Source organism: Lissotriton vulgaris, chromosome 11 (genome assembly GCF_964263255.1).
Source record: "Lissotriton vulgaris chromosome 11, aLisVul1.2, whole genome shotgun sequence".
Taxonomy (NCBI): domain Eukaryota; kingdom Metazoa; phylum Chordata; class Amphibia; order Caudata; family Salamandridae; genus Lissotriton; species Lissotriton vulgaris.
In genome coordinates, this window is record NC_141699.1 from 168,405,426 (window position 1) to 168,422,387 (window position 16,962).

Consider the following 16,962-nt stretch of genomic DNA (forward strand, 5'->3'; position numbering starts at 1 on the left):
AATCAAACGCTTTGCAACTGCCATTCCCAAATCTAAGAATCTAGATGTGGCTTTATTGTTACGATTCCTGCGGTGTAGGTGCAGCAAGTAGATGTGCGTTAAATGGAATATTGTGGGTAGTGCTTTGGGCCAGCGTTTCTGCACATCTAACCAGTAGCTATTTAGTCTCTGTCATCCCCACAGCATATGCCAAATGTCTGCATGTACATGCCCACACTCCCTTCAGGCAGTCGTACGAGTTACTAACCTTTGGTAACGATGTATGTGGTAGAGACGTTGCTAGCCACAGATTCCTTAACTTAGTATTATCCCCAGGCGTGAGACTGGCTCCGGCAAATTTGTGCCGGGGGGGTGGTACCACGTGACTCTGCCCTGACGTTGTCCGCGGAAGTGATGTCAGCAAGGTCACATAAGCCCCACCCCGGCGCGCCAACGTCAGTTTTCTTCTAAGAACTTTTCCGGGCCACAACGTGGAGCCATCACTACAAAACTGTGAGAATGTAGGAAGTGTGTGAAAAAAATCAGAAATGAAGAAGCACGTGGTGAGGAACAGCACCAATCTGAAGAGTGCCAGGCACTGTGGCCAAAAGCCATAGAAGTGAAGAGCAGAGCACAGCTACTGCTAAGCAACAATGCAAGCCATTACTACAGCCACCCTGGGGCAGAAAGCATGTGGAAAGCGTCACCGCAGACGGAGAGGCCTGCAATCACAGACCAGAAACCGTTAAGAACAACAAGGACAGAACAGAAGAGTAACAACAATCTACCCCAAGACAGCACCAACAAGGACAGGGCAAAACCTGTTGGAAGCTAAGTGCCGAGGCACAGCCAAGAGACCCCAACTTCGAGGACTGCAGAGGAGTCAGAAAGTTCAAGCAATGAAAAAGAGAAAAGCACGAAGAGGCCCCACACTTGAAGACTCCCGGAAGACAAACCCACCTGGAGGTAGGAGAGAGCAAAAGACCAAGCTGGAGGTCCCCGCAGAACAGGGAGGAAGGGCGGGCCCTGAAGTAATCTGTGGCTAGAATCGTCTCTACCAGATACATTGTTACCAAAGGTAAGTAACACGTACATCTGATAGAGACTACTAGCTGCAGATTCCTTAACATAGAATAGATACCCTAGCCGTACCCAGAAGGGAGGAGGGCCAGCAAAAGAACCTCCCAGCAGGAAGGAACACAGTCCCCAGCAGGGGACAGGTAAAGGGGACAAGAAGGGCGGCTCAGCCCCCTTCCCCCCCCCCCCCCCCCCCACCATGTCAGGACACCCTCAAGCCAAGCCAAGGTACCAAGAACACAAGAACATCCACCAGATGACGAACAACGGCAGTTAAGTACAGAGGAAGAAAATAATCACCCCAAACTCCAAGGAGAAGAGGTAGAAATGAAAGTAAGCCCTTCATAGGAAAACACCCACACACAGTGAAAGGGACAGCAGAACCGGCCATAGCCCTAAGGCAGCAAAAAAGGCAAGGACAGCCCCACAGACAAGAAAGGCAGGGGTGAGAAGACAGACGTAGCCTCGCAAGGGCCAGCAGACCAAGAGGTAGAAGAACAAGGCCCATCCCAAGGCCCCCGGCCATAGACCAGAAGAGCCGGCATGCTCAGCCGGCAGCTGGCAAGTACGAAGAAGCTGAGCGCTCAGACCAAGCCGAGTGCAAGATGAAGGCAAAGGCCAGGGAAAACCAGAAGAACTCCAAAAGAGAGATCGTTCCGGTCGTAAACCTGACCCACGAAAGAATTGGAACCGGTGAGAAGAGAAAGAGAAATACATAGGACGGACCAAAACCGTCCACCATAACATAGGAAAATACTAGGAAATTCCATCGTCGACATCTGGCGTGCACAATCCGTACAAGACTTGAAAGCCCGAAGGCATTTGCACACTGTTCCACGAACCAAAACGTGAAAAAGAGGCCTGAAAACTGGTCAGGACACGAACCGGATTGCATGCGGAAAAGCGAAAAAACTGACGTCGGCGTGCCAGGGTGGGGCTTATGTGACCTTGCTGACGTCCCGCCCGCAGACGATGTCAGGGCGACTTCACATGGTACCGCCCCCGGCGCGCAAAACTGCTGTGGCAAAGAAAAATTTCCGGGATCCAGTCTCACGCCTGGGGATAATTCTACGTTAAGGAATTTGCGGCTAGAATCGTCTCAATCAGATATGAGAGTTATGCAGGTTATAAACTCAAGTCGACACTTTCATAAAAAAAGTATGCAGTACGCCTTTTACATTCAATTTTTTTTAAATATCTAATAATTTATTATTGATCTATTAAGGTACAAACCTTTGCTGTCAGATTTGCAGAAAGTAGAAGAATCTACAGGCTTAATCTCCCTGCTTGCAGCTGGAGAAATTTGTCGCTGGTCTTGAAGTCTGGAATCTTTAGCTGGAAAATTAAACATTAAACAACTGTCTGAAACAAAATATACAATATACCAAAAAGAACAGTACAATTTATATTTAAACAACATATCACCTAAAACCAAATTAGGAATACATTTGGAAGCAACGCAAATGAAAGACAATGTTGTGTAACCTGTGGTCCTACTCTCTTTTTAGGGAATAACCATTGAAATCAGAAGCAGCGAAAATTCTGCCCAAGAGCGGAATCTTGGAACACTTTCTCAGGAAAAAAAAAACTTTTACATTCATAGATAGCTCTTTATTTGAACAGAAATAATACATAAGCGTGAAACAAGCAACAATGGACAATTCTGTTAATTTTTAAAAAAATCAACTGTCGATAAAAAAAAATACAGTTGTCACCAGAGATTGAAGTGAAATAGAAACGAAAAATCACAATACTTTTTTAAGGAAAAGAAGATAATTAAATCAGGACAATGAATCCATATGGTTTGCCGCCATTAAAGGCAGAAAACTGACAGTGGTATTAAGGGTTATCAGCCCACCAGTATCCTTAATGCTCACTCTGTGGCAGCTACTCCAGTTCTTTTTCATGCAAGATTTACAGACTTTCTATGCCTCAACCACTGGGGAGGTCAGTGGGATCCATATGATTATAATGCAGAATCATCTGAAGGAGAACTAGGATTTAATTACAAGACCGGAGGCTACCATTATGCATAAATCTTTTAATGCCAACTCCTCACAGCCGCTTTAAGGTATGACATCACATTGTAGATTTTTCTAGAACATAATACAGCCAGGCTATAATAGGCATGCACTCAGAACCATCTGCCTCTTAAAAAATGTGACTCCATACAGATAAGTATCTCTCTATTATCATTACTACTTCAATATAATTTTTAATTGTTTTTTACTTCCTATAGCTTTATCATAACTCTTATTTGATAGACTCTTTTTTCTGGTGTAAAATCTTGTCACATTTTACGCTTTTTAACCATCAACCGCAATTTTACAACATAATCATTCTATATTAACAAGGGCTGAACTTCCAATCTGTGGTCGCTCATCCTTCCTACCCCACCCTTTCTCTACTTTATCCCATGCATCGACTGCAACGGTGCGCTGGTACATCTTACCAGCCTATCGCTTCCATTTCTTGGATCGCGGGCAACTAGTTTCCGGGCTCACTTCACCGCAATGCATAATTAATGCAAGGCATCTCTTGCCTTTCTACCGGGAACACAATCAGCTCCAAAATTAAGGGCTCCTCTTCTCCTGACGCACATCGTTACTAGAGCGCGGCAGGAATAGCTTCATTAGAGGAAAATATATAGGCAACGACGCCGTATTACAAGCAGTTGCTTCTCGATTCTAACAGCTGATCAAGACTCCCCCCTCCATATTTTGTTTTAAAAGCCCCCTTTTTCTTACTAAAAAGAGACTATTCCTCTTGGAAAAAGCCTCCCCAAAAAAGACTTTCCTATAATTAAGGTCCAGACAGGCAAGGCTAAAAAGGGACATTACCAGAGAGCTTTAGACAAATAAGAGCAATAAGGAGCTTTATCCCAGTTCACAAAAAAAACCTTATTCATAACATGTAGGAGCTGGCTCTGTATATACTATACCAACATTAGATATATTATGCACAGAGTCCAGTGGAACCCCAAAAGGTAGGAAGAGGTAAAAGTAGATTGCACCTCACTCTCTATTCGTGGTAGTGTGGGTAAGCAGTTAGGCTTTATCAGAGGGTAGTGTTCAGCATTTGTTGTACACACTCAATCAGCAAATGATGTCACACACTCAAAAACTGAACTCAGACCAATTTTGTTTGTATACAAATATTAGGTCATTTTATTTCTAGAACCAAGCCAAGCCTGGCACAGGTAAGTGAAATATCAAAGTAACTTTATTCGGTTCAAATGGACCATAAAAATATGACCAACAAAATAACATAAAATTATCATGTCCAATATATACAATAATATAACTCAACTCTAAAACTCCTCAATTAAAAACAAGTTTAAAAGGGATTTGTTTTTTGAAACCACTCAAGACACCAGTACAGAAACTGCTCTATTCGCCAGAGACGGTTAAAACTACCTTGACAGAGGAGGAAAGGCGGTGCTGATATTATTAGATCTGTCGGCGACCTTTGACAATGTGTCACATGATCGCCTCCTTCATAAATTGAGGGAGAGTGGCATTGGGGTGCTCAGATGGTTTACTTCCTTTTTGGACAACCGCCAGCAAACAGTTTGGGCTCCTTCTTTCTCAAGCCCCATTCCACCACTGAATGTAAGAGTCCCACACGGCTCCGTTTTAAGTCCGGCCCGGTTTAATATATATATATGGCCCCTATTGCTCCTTTAGCTGAACAATACTGGCCAAAAATGATATCATACGCAGACGATACGCAATTGCTGTTCACATGTGAGCAGGATGAGGTGTTTAATGGTAATGAAGTTAATGTCTGGCCAACCAAAGTGTTTGACTGGTTTAGGCAAAATCAGTTGCACTGCAGCTCCGACAAGTCGGAAATTATCTTATTTGGTCATACTCCCAATGACGAGTGGCGCCAATGATGGCCTAAAAATGGATCTCCACCAGAGAAACCAGTCTCCACCGTAAAAAGATCTAGGAGTAAAGATGGACTCCGACATGACCATGTAGTCCCAGGTTCAATCGACTGCTGGCACCCGTTTCGGGCTTTTAAAAATGATGAGAAATGTCCTCCCTCTGCTCCCTATTCCTCATAGGAAAACTGTGGTCCAGGCCCGGATTATATCAAGGTTGGACTACGTAAATGTGTGGTACATGGGTCGTCCGAACTACTTACTGAACCGCTTGCAGGTAGTTCAAAATGCGGCAGCGAGGTCCGTGCTTTTGGGCGGACCCAGGTCACACATGTCTTCCCATCTTAGAACCTTGCACTGATTACCAGTAAGACAAAGCATCTGTTTTAAATCCTTGGTCCTAACATTTAAGGCCCTCAACAACATTGGAGCCCTGTATATTAGGAATAGAATTCAGCCCTACAAACCACTCGGAAAACTGCGATCATCATCTCAGCAGTTGATAATTGTGCCTAAATGTTGCCGTTCTTACAAAGGAGGTCACTCCTTTCAAGTAGTAGCAGCAAAGTTATGGAATAGTCTCCCTTTCTCCCTCAGACAAGTACGTGATCTCCTCAGCTTTAGGTGAAGCTTAAAGACCTGGCTTTTTCAACAGTAGTGCAGTCTTGTTGGCTGTTACCGGCTGTTCTTCATCTATTCTGTCCTGGGGTCAGGATAGCGCCGGGACACTCCCTGGAGTAGCCGTGCGCTTAAATACCCCAATAACATAACATTCTCATTTACGATTCATACCGTTTCCTTATTGAAAGTGCAGTTCTAATAAAATGTAATACAGCAGTGCAAATAACAGCGGACAAAGAGCATAAGAAAACAAAGCCCTCCTAATAGTTACAAGGTCGAATTTCTCTTAGGATTGGGGTAAGAAACCTAGCCCATGGCTCTTTGTAAAGTGGGCTAAACAGCATAAAGTGCAAGGTACTTTGTTGGACTAAGTTATTGCAAGGGCAGGGAATAAGGTTCTCGCACCATCCAGCCTGCTTGGGGAAGGCCACAAGAAAGTGCAGTGTGCGAAGACGGAACCTAGTCATGAGAAATCGGAATTGGGCGTTTGTGGTAAAAGACAAGTAAAATTGTTGATGTGAAGGTGACCGATCTAAGTGAGATTGCCATCCTAAATGCGTCTTTTATAACCAATTTCATGTTTGTGTGGATGCTTTCAGGGTTATCATAATATTGCCCCAGGCCTATTTTGGTAAATTTATCTTTGACAAAGTGAAATAAATGTTCTGCAAAATCTTATGCAGTGTTTTACAATTGAATGCAGGTTCAAATGCAATTGGTTGAAATACAGGCAAGTCAAAATATCGAAATTACTTTTTTGTTTCTTTACAGATTACTTTGTACGTTACTTGACAGATTACTTTTTAAGTTACTTTTTCTACTCAGTGCGATATGCCTAGACATCACTCTGGGAAATTTCCTAGAGAAAAGGTAGGTAAATCAGTTTTTGTACAGTTGCAGTTTTTCAGGTTTCCATACAAATCCACTCCACACTCAAGGAAAAAAGTCAATGTATTCCTATTTAGAGAAATTAAGTAATCAGTTAAGTACTTTGTTGTAAGAATTGGAATTCTGGGGTTAGAAACAGGGTACCCCCAGAGTCAAGGATGCACTCTCAAAGCACCCTCAGCGGCACTAGGGTATACGGGGGCAGAGTGCTGAGGCCCAATGTTATCCAATGGGGGAGAGGGGGCCTCCGGTTAGTGGTTGCTCACGAGCAGGCTACAAGGTTGTGGGTGCAAAGCTCATGGTGTTAGGCTCAGGGCAAATGGGGAACTGGTTTAGCATACAAAGGGCACCCGCAGCGGTGGCTGGGTGCAGGGTGCTGTTTTGGCATCTGCTGCCCGGTTTTCAATGGGAGTGGACGGTTTTGGATTTTGGCTGCAGGCTCAGTCCAGGAAGACTTCCGGGAAAAACTAACAGCTGGACAGGTAAGTTGGAGGGCTCAGGGACGCAGGTGCACCTCTGGTTCTCTTCTCCAGGGTGCCGGGTGGCTGGATGCAGGGTGTCTTTTGAGATTGGATTTCACCTTACCGGGTCACTCGCAGTGGTGGGGGGGGGGTGGAACTCCATGCAGAGGCTGCAGGCTACGCCGGGTAGTCCTGGAGGGGTCAACCCACGGTGGACTCGGAAGCGCTGGGGCGGGTGGGCCATTTGAACTCGGCCGTAGGTAAAGGGTGCAGTGGTCGTTCCAGGCATCGGGTTTCTTTGCCCTCAGCAGGCTCAAGGTCTGTCTTGGGAGTTTCTTTTGAACAGAGCTGCTATTCACAGAAGATCCGTCAGTCAGTCCTCCCAGGGGTTCTGGAGGTCACTGGCTGCAGGTCAAGGCGACTGGAAACTGAAGAAGGGCCAGTAGGGCTGGGGCCAAGTCAGTTGTTCTCTGAACCCTCATCTCCTGGACGTCTTCTTTCGTCCTTCTTCATAGGTTGCGGGAATCTGCCTTCTTGGTTCAGGGCTGCCCCCTAAATACTGTATTTATTGGGTGTTTTAGGGGTCACAAGACCAGTAGCCAATGAACTACTGACCTTGGGGTGACTACGCCCTTGGTGTGCTCACCCAAGTGGGGGAGTGGGCACAATCTCTAATCCTGATGGCAAGATGGCTGGCACTGAAGAGTGGACTTCACCTCGCCTCCCCAACCTGAGAGTGCAGTTGAGAGAAAGAGAGAGAATATATATATATATATATATATATATATATATATATATATATATATATATATATATATATATATATATTTTTTTTTTTTTTTTTTTTTTTTTTTACCTACTGGCGGTCTCCAGTAGGTATATATAGTTAGGACCTAGTTTCCATAGGAAATCCGCAACATTCTATTGGGAATAACTTTGGCGCTGGTTGATGCATCTTTGCAAATTTCTCAAAGAAGATGGCCCGCTCCGCTCCTTCCCTGAAAGTTTTGGGGGGATTCGTCAAGTGGGGGCTGAGAAAAAAGGGGGGTCCCAAAACCTGTTTTCCTCATGTTATTTTCCATAGGACGATTAGACACGGCTACAGCCCGAACGGCTGAACGGAATTACACCAAATTTGGCAGAGAGGTAGAGTTCGGTTCGCAGATCACGCTTTTGCTTAAATGGTGTAAATCCCTCCAGTAGTTCCTGAGAAAATCAAAAGGAAAAAAATATATATATCTGGGCGGAGCCTAACCACACATCTCATCGTGAGATCTGATTGGCTGTCAGCACTTCATCCAAGAAGTGTTGGCAGCCATCTTAGGACCAATATACATGATAGCACCTCATTAAAATGTAGTGCAGTTAATAGAAGATTTTAGGACTTTAGTGTGGCATTCACATTACATATGACGGACACCAGGAGATGTGGGTTCAACCAAGGATTTATTCAAGATCAAAAGTAGAGGGAACGAAACAACCTCAGCCACCGCTCAGCCGCCGCCGGTGACAGCCTCACAAGCCCTGCGGCGCTCGCCTTGGAATCTTGGTCGTGGTGACATTCGAAGTGATGTCACCACGAGCAGTTCCATTATAGGCGGTGCTGCTGGGGAGGGGGGGGGGGGGGGGGGGGGGGGCGGGAGATACCACACATCCCCCTTCCCTACAGAATGAGAAGTAAGAATTAAAACAACAGAAAACAAGGTATCCAACAGGATGTTACATCGTTACATACTGCTCCAAATGTCTGGGTGGTCTAGTCACTCTCCGGCTTGTTCTGCCAACCAGGTGGGGGACCGTCACCTGTTCCCTGAGAGGGGGTACCTTACTCCCCACTGAAGCATTTTCCCGTCCCCCATCCTTACAGGGATCTTGTCTAGAGGGGTGATACCTCACAACCCTACCCAAGTTCCAGATCTTCCCTTCCCGGGTCTTCACAGCATTCCTAAACAATTTCACAATCTTAGTGGGCCTGCTATATTCTGACCAACTTGCCCTGCCAGTGGGTATCCTGATCTTAACCTCATGCGCGCTAGCGGAATTCCGCTCGCACGCTAAGATTTTTAAAAACGCACTTTACGTGATGAGCTGGGCTCGTCATCAGCGTGCGAGGAGGCTACACCATGGCGAGCCCAGCTCGTCATCAGCGTGGAAGGGGTTAATGTAATCTCCTACTTTGAACCCAGACTCTTGTGTAGAGTGGAGCCTATCAAACGTTTCCTTCCTCTCAACCATGGCCTCACCCTGCCTCATTAACCCCTTCGATTCCTTGAAGTGGTCGGACCATCCCTTGTGCCACCCCATCCAGCCTGGCGATAGTTTAGTGTTAGGAACTCTTGCTCGGAGCAACTCAAAGAGGGTGACGCCCGTTGTCTGGTGTGGCGTAAACCTGTACGCTTCTAATCGTTTCCACACTTCTTCCTTCCAGTTCAGGCTGCTGGTCTTTGCCAATTGAATGCTTTCCTTGAGAGTTCTGTTAAAGCGCTCGACCATCCCATTGGTTTCAGGGTGGTATAAGGCACAACGTTTGTGTATGATTCCACGCTCTTCAAGGAAATCTCTCATCTCTTTCGAGCATAGTCGCACCCCATTATCCGTGAGTAGAGTGCTGGGTAGTCCTTCTCTGATGAACAACTCTTGAAGGAACTCAATGACAGTTTTCGTCGTGATTTCGCTCACTATCTTAACTTCCGGCCATCTTGAGTACAGATCCGTTAGTACTAGAATGTATGGTGTGCGCACTTCTCCCGTCAGAGGTCCAACAATGTCCAACGCCAACTCCTCCCACGGTCCTGCTGGAGGTGGCCTACACACCATGGGTGGTGTTTGTTGTCTCAAAACTTTGTCGCTGACGCTGCACGGGATACAGTCTCTTACTTTCCTTTCGATGGCGAGGTCCATGCACGGCCACCAGTAGTGTTCTCTTAATCTTTGTTTGGTCTTAGTGATGCCCTGGTGACCATCATGAGCCATGTCCACCAGTTTCTCCCTCACCGCTGTAGGTGGTACCAACCTCGTTCCTCTGAACAAGCATTCGTCGACCACTGATAGTTCGTCTTTGACCATCCAGTATGGCCGTAGAGCATTGTTCCGCTTATCTTCAGATTTCCACTTGCTTTGTACTCTACTACACACTTTATCAATGAGCTCGTCTGACTTAAGTGCTTCTTTCCATGTTCCTTCCCCTATTGCTCCCTGAATAATTGTGCATATATTTTCTTTTTGGTAGTCTTCCATCTCGTCTCCCACTTCTCCATCAGCTCCTTTTTCTTCATTTTCCATCACGAGACGTGACAAACAGTCTGCTGCAAAATTTCGCGTTCCAGGGACATATTCGACCTTGAAGGTGTACTCTTGGAGGCCTACAACCCATCGTATGATTCTACTGGAGATCGCATCAAGACCCTTCTTGCCGAACACTTCTACCAAAGGCTTGTGGTCTGTCCGAAGGAAGAACCTTGTTCCCCATAGGAAGTCTCTGAACTTATTCAATGCCCAGAATACCGCCACGGACTCCTTTTCGATCACAGAGTAGTTGGTCTCCAACTTCTGCAGCGATCTTGATGCAAAGGCTATTGTTTCCTCCCCACTTGCTCCTACTTGGGTGAGGACCTCTCCTAGCCCTTTTGAACTTGCGTTGGTGGTGACTACAGTCACTCGATTGGATATGAACAACTTGAGGCTGGGTGCTTCGGCGAGTGCTTCCTTCACATCTTCAAACTCCCTTTGGCACACCTCACTCCAACTGAATGTTGCATCCTTTCTCAGCAACTGTCGAATGGCAAACGTCCTTCCTGCAAAGTTCTGTATGAATTTGCTATAAAATTCTAGCATTCCCATGAAGGACTTGACTTCCTCTTTGTTCTTAGGGGGCATCAAGTTCATAATGGTGTTTTGGAGTTCCGCGTTTTGGACGTATGCCTTCTGCTGTCACCTTATATCCTAAAAAATCCAGTTCCTTGAAGCCAAACCTGCACTTTTCTCTTTTAACCGTCAGCCCCTGCGACCTAAACCTGGTCAGCACTTGCCTCAGCCTCTTGTCGTGTTCTTCGTTATTTTTTGTAAATACCAGCACATCATCCTGGTAACATAGGACGCCAGAGATCTCCTTCAAGACGTTGCCCATGAGCCTCTGGAACACGGCTGCAGCCGATACTAACCCGAAAGGCATCCTCTTGAACTTGAATGCACCCATTGGTGTCACAAATGCCGTGAGTTCTTCAGACTCTTCATGTAGCTTGATTTGGAAATAAGCTGAGGTGAGATCAAGTGTAGAAAACACTTTTGCGCCCTCTAGCATGCTCATCATTTGAGTGATGTTGGGCAGAGGGAACCTGTCAACCACTACCTCTTTGTTCAAGGCCCTAAGGTCAATGCACAAATGAACTGACCCATCTTTTTTTTGGGCTGCCACAATTGGCACCAACCATTCTGTTGCCTCCACTGGTTCGATGACTCCTGCTCTGCACAGCTTCTGTAGTTCAATCTTCACTGCTTCCTGGATGGCAATGGGTAGCTTCCTCACTTTGGCCACTACGGGCTTCGCGTTTCCTTTCAGCTTGATCTTGTGACAGTAGTTCTTCAAACATCCCAGTTCTTCTCTAAACACCTATTTGAACTCCGTCACCAAGTCTTCCTTCGAATCCTGCACTTCTTGTATGAGGATTTGTGGATTCTTGTTGGGATTTAGATAGACCCCTAACTCTTTTTGTGCCTGCCAGCCCAGGATGTTGTCACCAACTGTAGACCTTACTATTCTGTTCTTGTACTCTACAGTGTCTCAGAAGTACCCCTTCATGGAGATGGGGCGACCAGCATACCCCCCAGGCCTAACGGCCATCCTCATCAATCTAATCGTCCCCCTGGACACCCGCGAAAATTCCTTTGCGCTGATGATCGCTATCCTTGAGCTGGATTCAAACAATGCCTCTACCTCAGTGCCATTTACTTTAATGGTGTCTTTTGGACTGCATACCTTATCTCCACTCACTTGCAGGACTATTTCGTCATAGACTGTGTTTGTCCCGTCCTTACTCTGTTTGCTAAACCCCTGACCACTCCTGCAGTACTGCTTGAAATGACCTTTCTTGCCGTACTTATTGCATGTGAATTTGAGAGCAGGGCACCCTTTGTCGTTCGCCATGTGTCCCAGCTTTCCGCACCTAAAACAGGTACCCTTGAATGACCCTCCCATCTTGCTCTCTTGCTGCTCATTATCTCCCTTCTTCTGTCCTTTGACCACTGACACACCTTCAGATTCAACTTCGCTTACTTTGGGTTTGTCTTCACTTCCTTTCCCACCACTGTCCTGTTTGATTTCACTTACGCACTGCAGCATATGTTCCACCTGCTTAGCAACTATTAGGTCTTCCCTAAGAGGTGGGTCATCTTTCAACCATAACTCCTCACGTATGCGATCCGTCCTACACACTAACACAAACTGGTCCCTGATCCTCTCTTCACTTGCCCCTCCAAACTTACATGTCGCAGCTAATTTGCGCAGATCAGACACAAAATCTTCTACAGACTCCCCTTCCTTCTATACCCTCTTTCCGAAATGGTATCTCTCCATTATTGTGCTAGTCTTAGGAAGGTAGTGCAAATCTAATATATTTTTATTTTTTGAAAACCTTTATTTGAAAAACAAGGAGATACAAGCGCAGGCCCACAACCACCATGGCCGGCCGCAAAGACATTCAATAAGAACAGGAGAAACTTAGGCCAATCAGCAATCAGGATATCGCAAGGTACACCAGACTTGGCTGTGAGACTCGCAACACAGGATATGAGGTTTTCATTTTTAAATTTTAGAAGAAGAGTAGGGGCTGCAACAACAAGGACATCACACCTTACATGAGAAATACACAAAAGAGACGAGGGGGACGTACCCCATTTACAGTCGGAGATAGGCTATGACTACAGCAACTATGTAATCTAGGCAGCCGCGGCGGTAAGACTGGACAGTAAGCAACATTACAAAAAGCAACATGTCGAGGTATCACCCCAGAGAGCCCACCCCCCAAGAACAGGGAGACAGAGGCTTGTTGAGACGCCAGGAAAGAAAAAAGGTGCAAGACCAAGAGACAGCCAACCCTACTAAAGAGGAAAGAACCCTCCCAAAGCCGGAAAAGAGCGATAGGGACCATAGAACAAAACAAACTAAAATAACAAACCCCCCCCCCCCCCGCACCCACCACCCTGCACCCCTGTAATGGCTACGGCCTAACCCACTAACAGCGTGCCTGTCGCCCCGGAACTGCCCCACAGAAGGGAAAAAGTACAAGAAGTGGAGGAGGAGAAAAACAGACACACTCCCGGGCACCCGGTACCCCCCGCCGGCAGTGACCTTCCCGAGGCATAATCATAATCAAACAAAGCAAGCATTCGGCATTATCACGGGAAGGACGGTCATCAACAAGAAACCCCCCCATTCCCCCCCAGGCCCGGTGAGATACTCGGTGCAATCCCGGCAAAAGTGAACTGAGCAATCCAGGAAAGTAGAAGTCAACCCTGCGAATTTCACAGGGAGATCTATCGCCAAAGTCACAACAAATGCGATCAGAGGAAGCGTCTCAGGTGGTCCCAAGCAGTGGCGAGGGACTAGAACAACTCAAAGTCGGAATCAGCCCTGACCAGTGCGGATCCGTTCCAGAGCACGCGCCAACCAAGCCACAGCCGACCAGAAGCAGACAAAGCGACCATGGCAGTCCGAGGCAATGAAGATGGAACAAAGTCCGGACACAAAATGGCGACCTCCGTTAAACAGATGGGTCAAGACGAAGAAGAATGGCAGTCCCCTGCGACAGGACCCTGAGACTCGACATTGACGATCAGAACCTCCAGCGATGATATTCCGTCGGATAGGAAACGTGAAGGGAAGACCAGGCAATGTAGCGGGCAAAAGAGGAGTGAGACCGGCTCCCAAAAGAGCGAAGTCGGGCTGCCGCTCGGGCACCTTAAGATGGCAGGTCAAATCGCTCGACTGGACCACAAACTGCTGTTCAGGTGTTGCGGCCTCAGTGGCCGGTCGCGAGCAGACATCATCCAGCCTTGCCGCCAGAGAGACATACGTGACGGTGAATTGTGAGCGGAGCGCCCCAAGCGCTGCCATTACGGAGCTCAATGAATGTGCATCATCCATCCCCTCCATCCCGGGGCCCAAAGGACGGAGGGGGACACAATCTCCAGCCCACATCGCCGGGCTCTGGGCACACATTTAGCGATCCCAACAGCAGGGGTGCCCCAAACTGGCACGCTCAACACAGTCACCGGCCGTGGGTGCAGCCCGCCAGCCCCGGGACCGGGAAACGGGGGTCAGGCACACAACCCCCGGCCACGGTGCAGGAGGATCTCAGCACGTCACGATGTCCCATCGCCGGCACCATCCATCAACAAGGTCACAAGTCGAAAGTGGAAAGAATTATTCAAATCCGGAAGACCGGCCACAATCTCGGTCTCACAGCCGATGTTGATCAGTTCCCGCTCGGACAGTTCAGAAATAGAGGTCCCGGCGGCAGCCCAGGAGTAGGCCGAAGATGGGACACTACATAACTCCGTCGCTGAACCAGGTAGGAAGTCCGGGACAACACCGTTGGCATCAGGTAACCTTCACACATCCAGGTATGGGGCGTGGGTAGAGGATAAACAACAGGATAGACGAGCCGCCGGCGGAGGTCGGCGGAGCCGGGAGCTTATGCGGCCATCTTGGTTCGCGGCGTAGCTCCTCCTCCGCAAATCTAATTTTTTAAGGCTGATTTCCAACTCATTCAGACCTCTCGCTTCCTGTGCCCCCAGTTCTGGTAAGTGATCCAACACCTCTGCCCCTAGGTAATATGCTAATAGGGCTACTTTCCTTTCTAACCCAAGGTTTGGGCCACACACTGTTGCATAGTTCAAAAACACTTTCTTCCACTTCTTCCATTGTATTGTAGGCTCCCCTGGGTTAGTCAGAAAGAAAGGTGGTGGTGTCACACTTTGCATAATGATAATGTTGCTATATGTCCACCCTGAATTTGTTGAACGTTTATTTTTGAACTTCCAAAGGGGTTAGGAATGAGAGTCAGGTTAATGTTCTATTAAGGGCTTTAGAACTCCTTTTTTTTGTGTGTAAAATTCAGAGCAGTTCGTCCCTCTCAAAAAAAAAAATCTTATCTGTTTCGCATATGCTGGGTTAGGGAATTTAAACTGTCAATCCACTAGGTGGCACTGTTGCACTAGATCCGGCTCCTCATAAGGTGGTATTCAGTTCTTTCTCTTATCAGGTAACGCCACAAAGTCTCTATCGCTGACAACGCGCGATTATCCTCTTTGCTCTGAAGTCAGCTGTGGTTTGTCTTTGAAGTTCCTTTTGACATCGATTAATTTTGCAACAACTTTAGGATAATAAAGTTGTGAAAGGACTGGCTAGCCCACTCGTAACGGGGAAGGTGAAATTACATCACAGTCGCGTCTTTTTTTTTTTACTTGCTACTGCCCTTTATTCCCTCTCGCTCCGGACATCCTCTGGGCATACTCTCCAAAAGCCGTTCACCTCCTTGATTACGTTGCTTCTAGTCCCCGTCAGAGTTCAACGAGAGTGTCACAAGTCACAGAGATGCGTGCCAGCCTTTCTTTTCCCAGTCACACAGCCATTTGCTCGCGCTGCGACTCACTGTTGGTCTTTACTTCTCTCTGAGACCATCTGTAGCTCACCGATGCCCCACAAACTTCAGCTTGCCGTTCTCCTTCATATACTTTTATTCCCGCCGCCAACCTTTCACAAATTTTGCTTCACTTCTCGTCTGTTATTCGTGATGACAGCTGTTTCCAGTCTCACACGCAACCTTGCGCTGCCTTTATTCCTTCACGATCTGTTTTCAATCTCGTTACAGCAATTTTCATATATTTCTTCACTTCGTGTGTTGAGGTCGCCTTCCCTGGTCCTCGTCGCCAGTGTGGCATTCACATTACATATGACGGACACCAGGAGATGTGGGTTCAACTAAGGATTTATTCAAGATCAAAAGTAGAGGGAACGAAACGACCTCAGCCACCGCTCAGCCGCCGCCAGTGACAGCCCCACAAGCCCCGCGGCGCTCGCCTTGGAATCTTGGTCGTGGTGACATTCGAAGTGATGTCACCCCGAGCAGTTCCATTATATTTGGTGCTGCCGGGCGGGAGATAACATTTTAGGACTTTAGTTACATTATAAATCATTTGGTGATGATACCATGCTCATTTTAGGAATTGTGATGTGTTCTAAGGTGATTTTACCATGTGAAAAAGCCTTCTGCTGGGATATCATGAAAACATGTTTGAAAGAAAACTATTATCTCATGCTTTTCCCACAGTGGTTTGGAAGGGGATCTATAAGCTAAGCTGAAAGCATATTTTCTGTAAATTCACATCATCTTTCTCAGTCATGTGAGAATGAAGTCTGACATTCTCAGTAAAACATGTACATCCAACAAGGACAGAGACTGTCAGTTGATTCCTTTGTGTTCTACTGCAGCCTCTAGAGTGTTCTAAAGAACAACTAGAGCGCTAACAGTCCTACTTATTACAAAGGTATGGCACACCTGAAGCCTTCTTGATTGGAATAAAGTGGTAACTCTTAAAACATTTAATTTAAAAAGGAACAAAATGAGGGGGTATATTTTGCCATAGAATGTATGATTAGTGCTGCAGAAAGAAAAATTAGGGCACATTTTGAGTGACTTCTCAAATCCTCTTCTATTTCATTAAAAAATTCTGACATGCAGTCTCCCAAGATGGCCACCAGAGACAAAAGAGCCCAAATGTAGCCCAAATATCACCCAGATGTAGCCCAAGTATAGCCCAATGACAGAATGTCTCAGAGTGTTCTAAAGAACAACTAGAGCGCTAACAGTCTTACTTATGACAAAAGTATGGCACAACAGAAGCCATCTTGATTGGAATGAAGTGGTAAGTCTGAAAACATTTAATTTAAAAAAGGAACACAATGAGGGGGTTCATTTTGCCATAGAAAGTATGATTAGTGCTTCAGAAAGAAAAATTAGGGCACATTTTGAGTGACTTCTCAAATCC

The 16,962-nt window shown here is 46.5% G+C and overlaps 1 protein-coding gene across 22 annotated transcripts in view; it reads right to left on the reverse strand.

The window, feature by feature from the left end:
• ATXN2 (ataxin 2) overlaps positions 1-16,962 on the reverse strand; it is a 1,802,199-nt gene that overhangs the window by 1,050,505 nt on the left and 734,732 nt on the right. For all 22 annotated transcript variants that reach the window (XM_086943042.1, XM_086943056.1, XM_086943053.1 and 19 more), the window contains one exon: positions 2,290-2,391. In XM_086943042.1, coding sequence (XP_086799168.1) covers positions 2,290-2,391 — 102 coding nt within the window. The remainder of the gene's footprint in view (positions 1-2,289; positions 2,392-16,962) is intronic.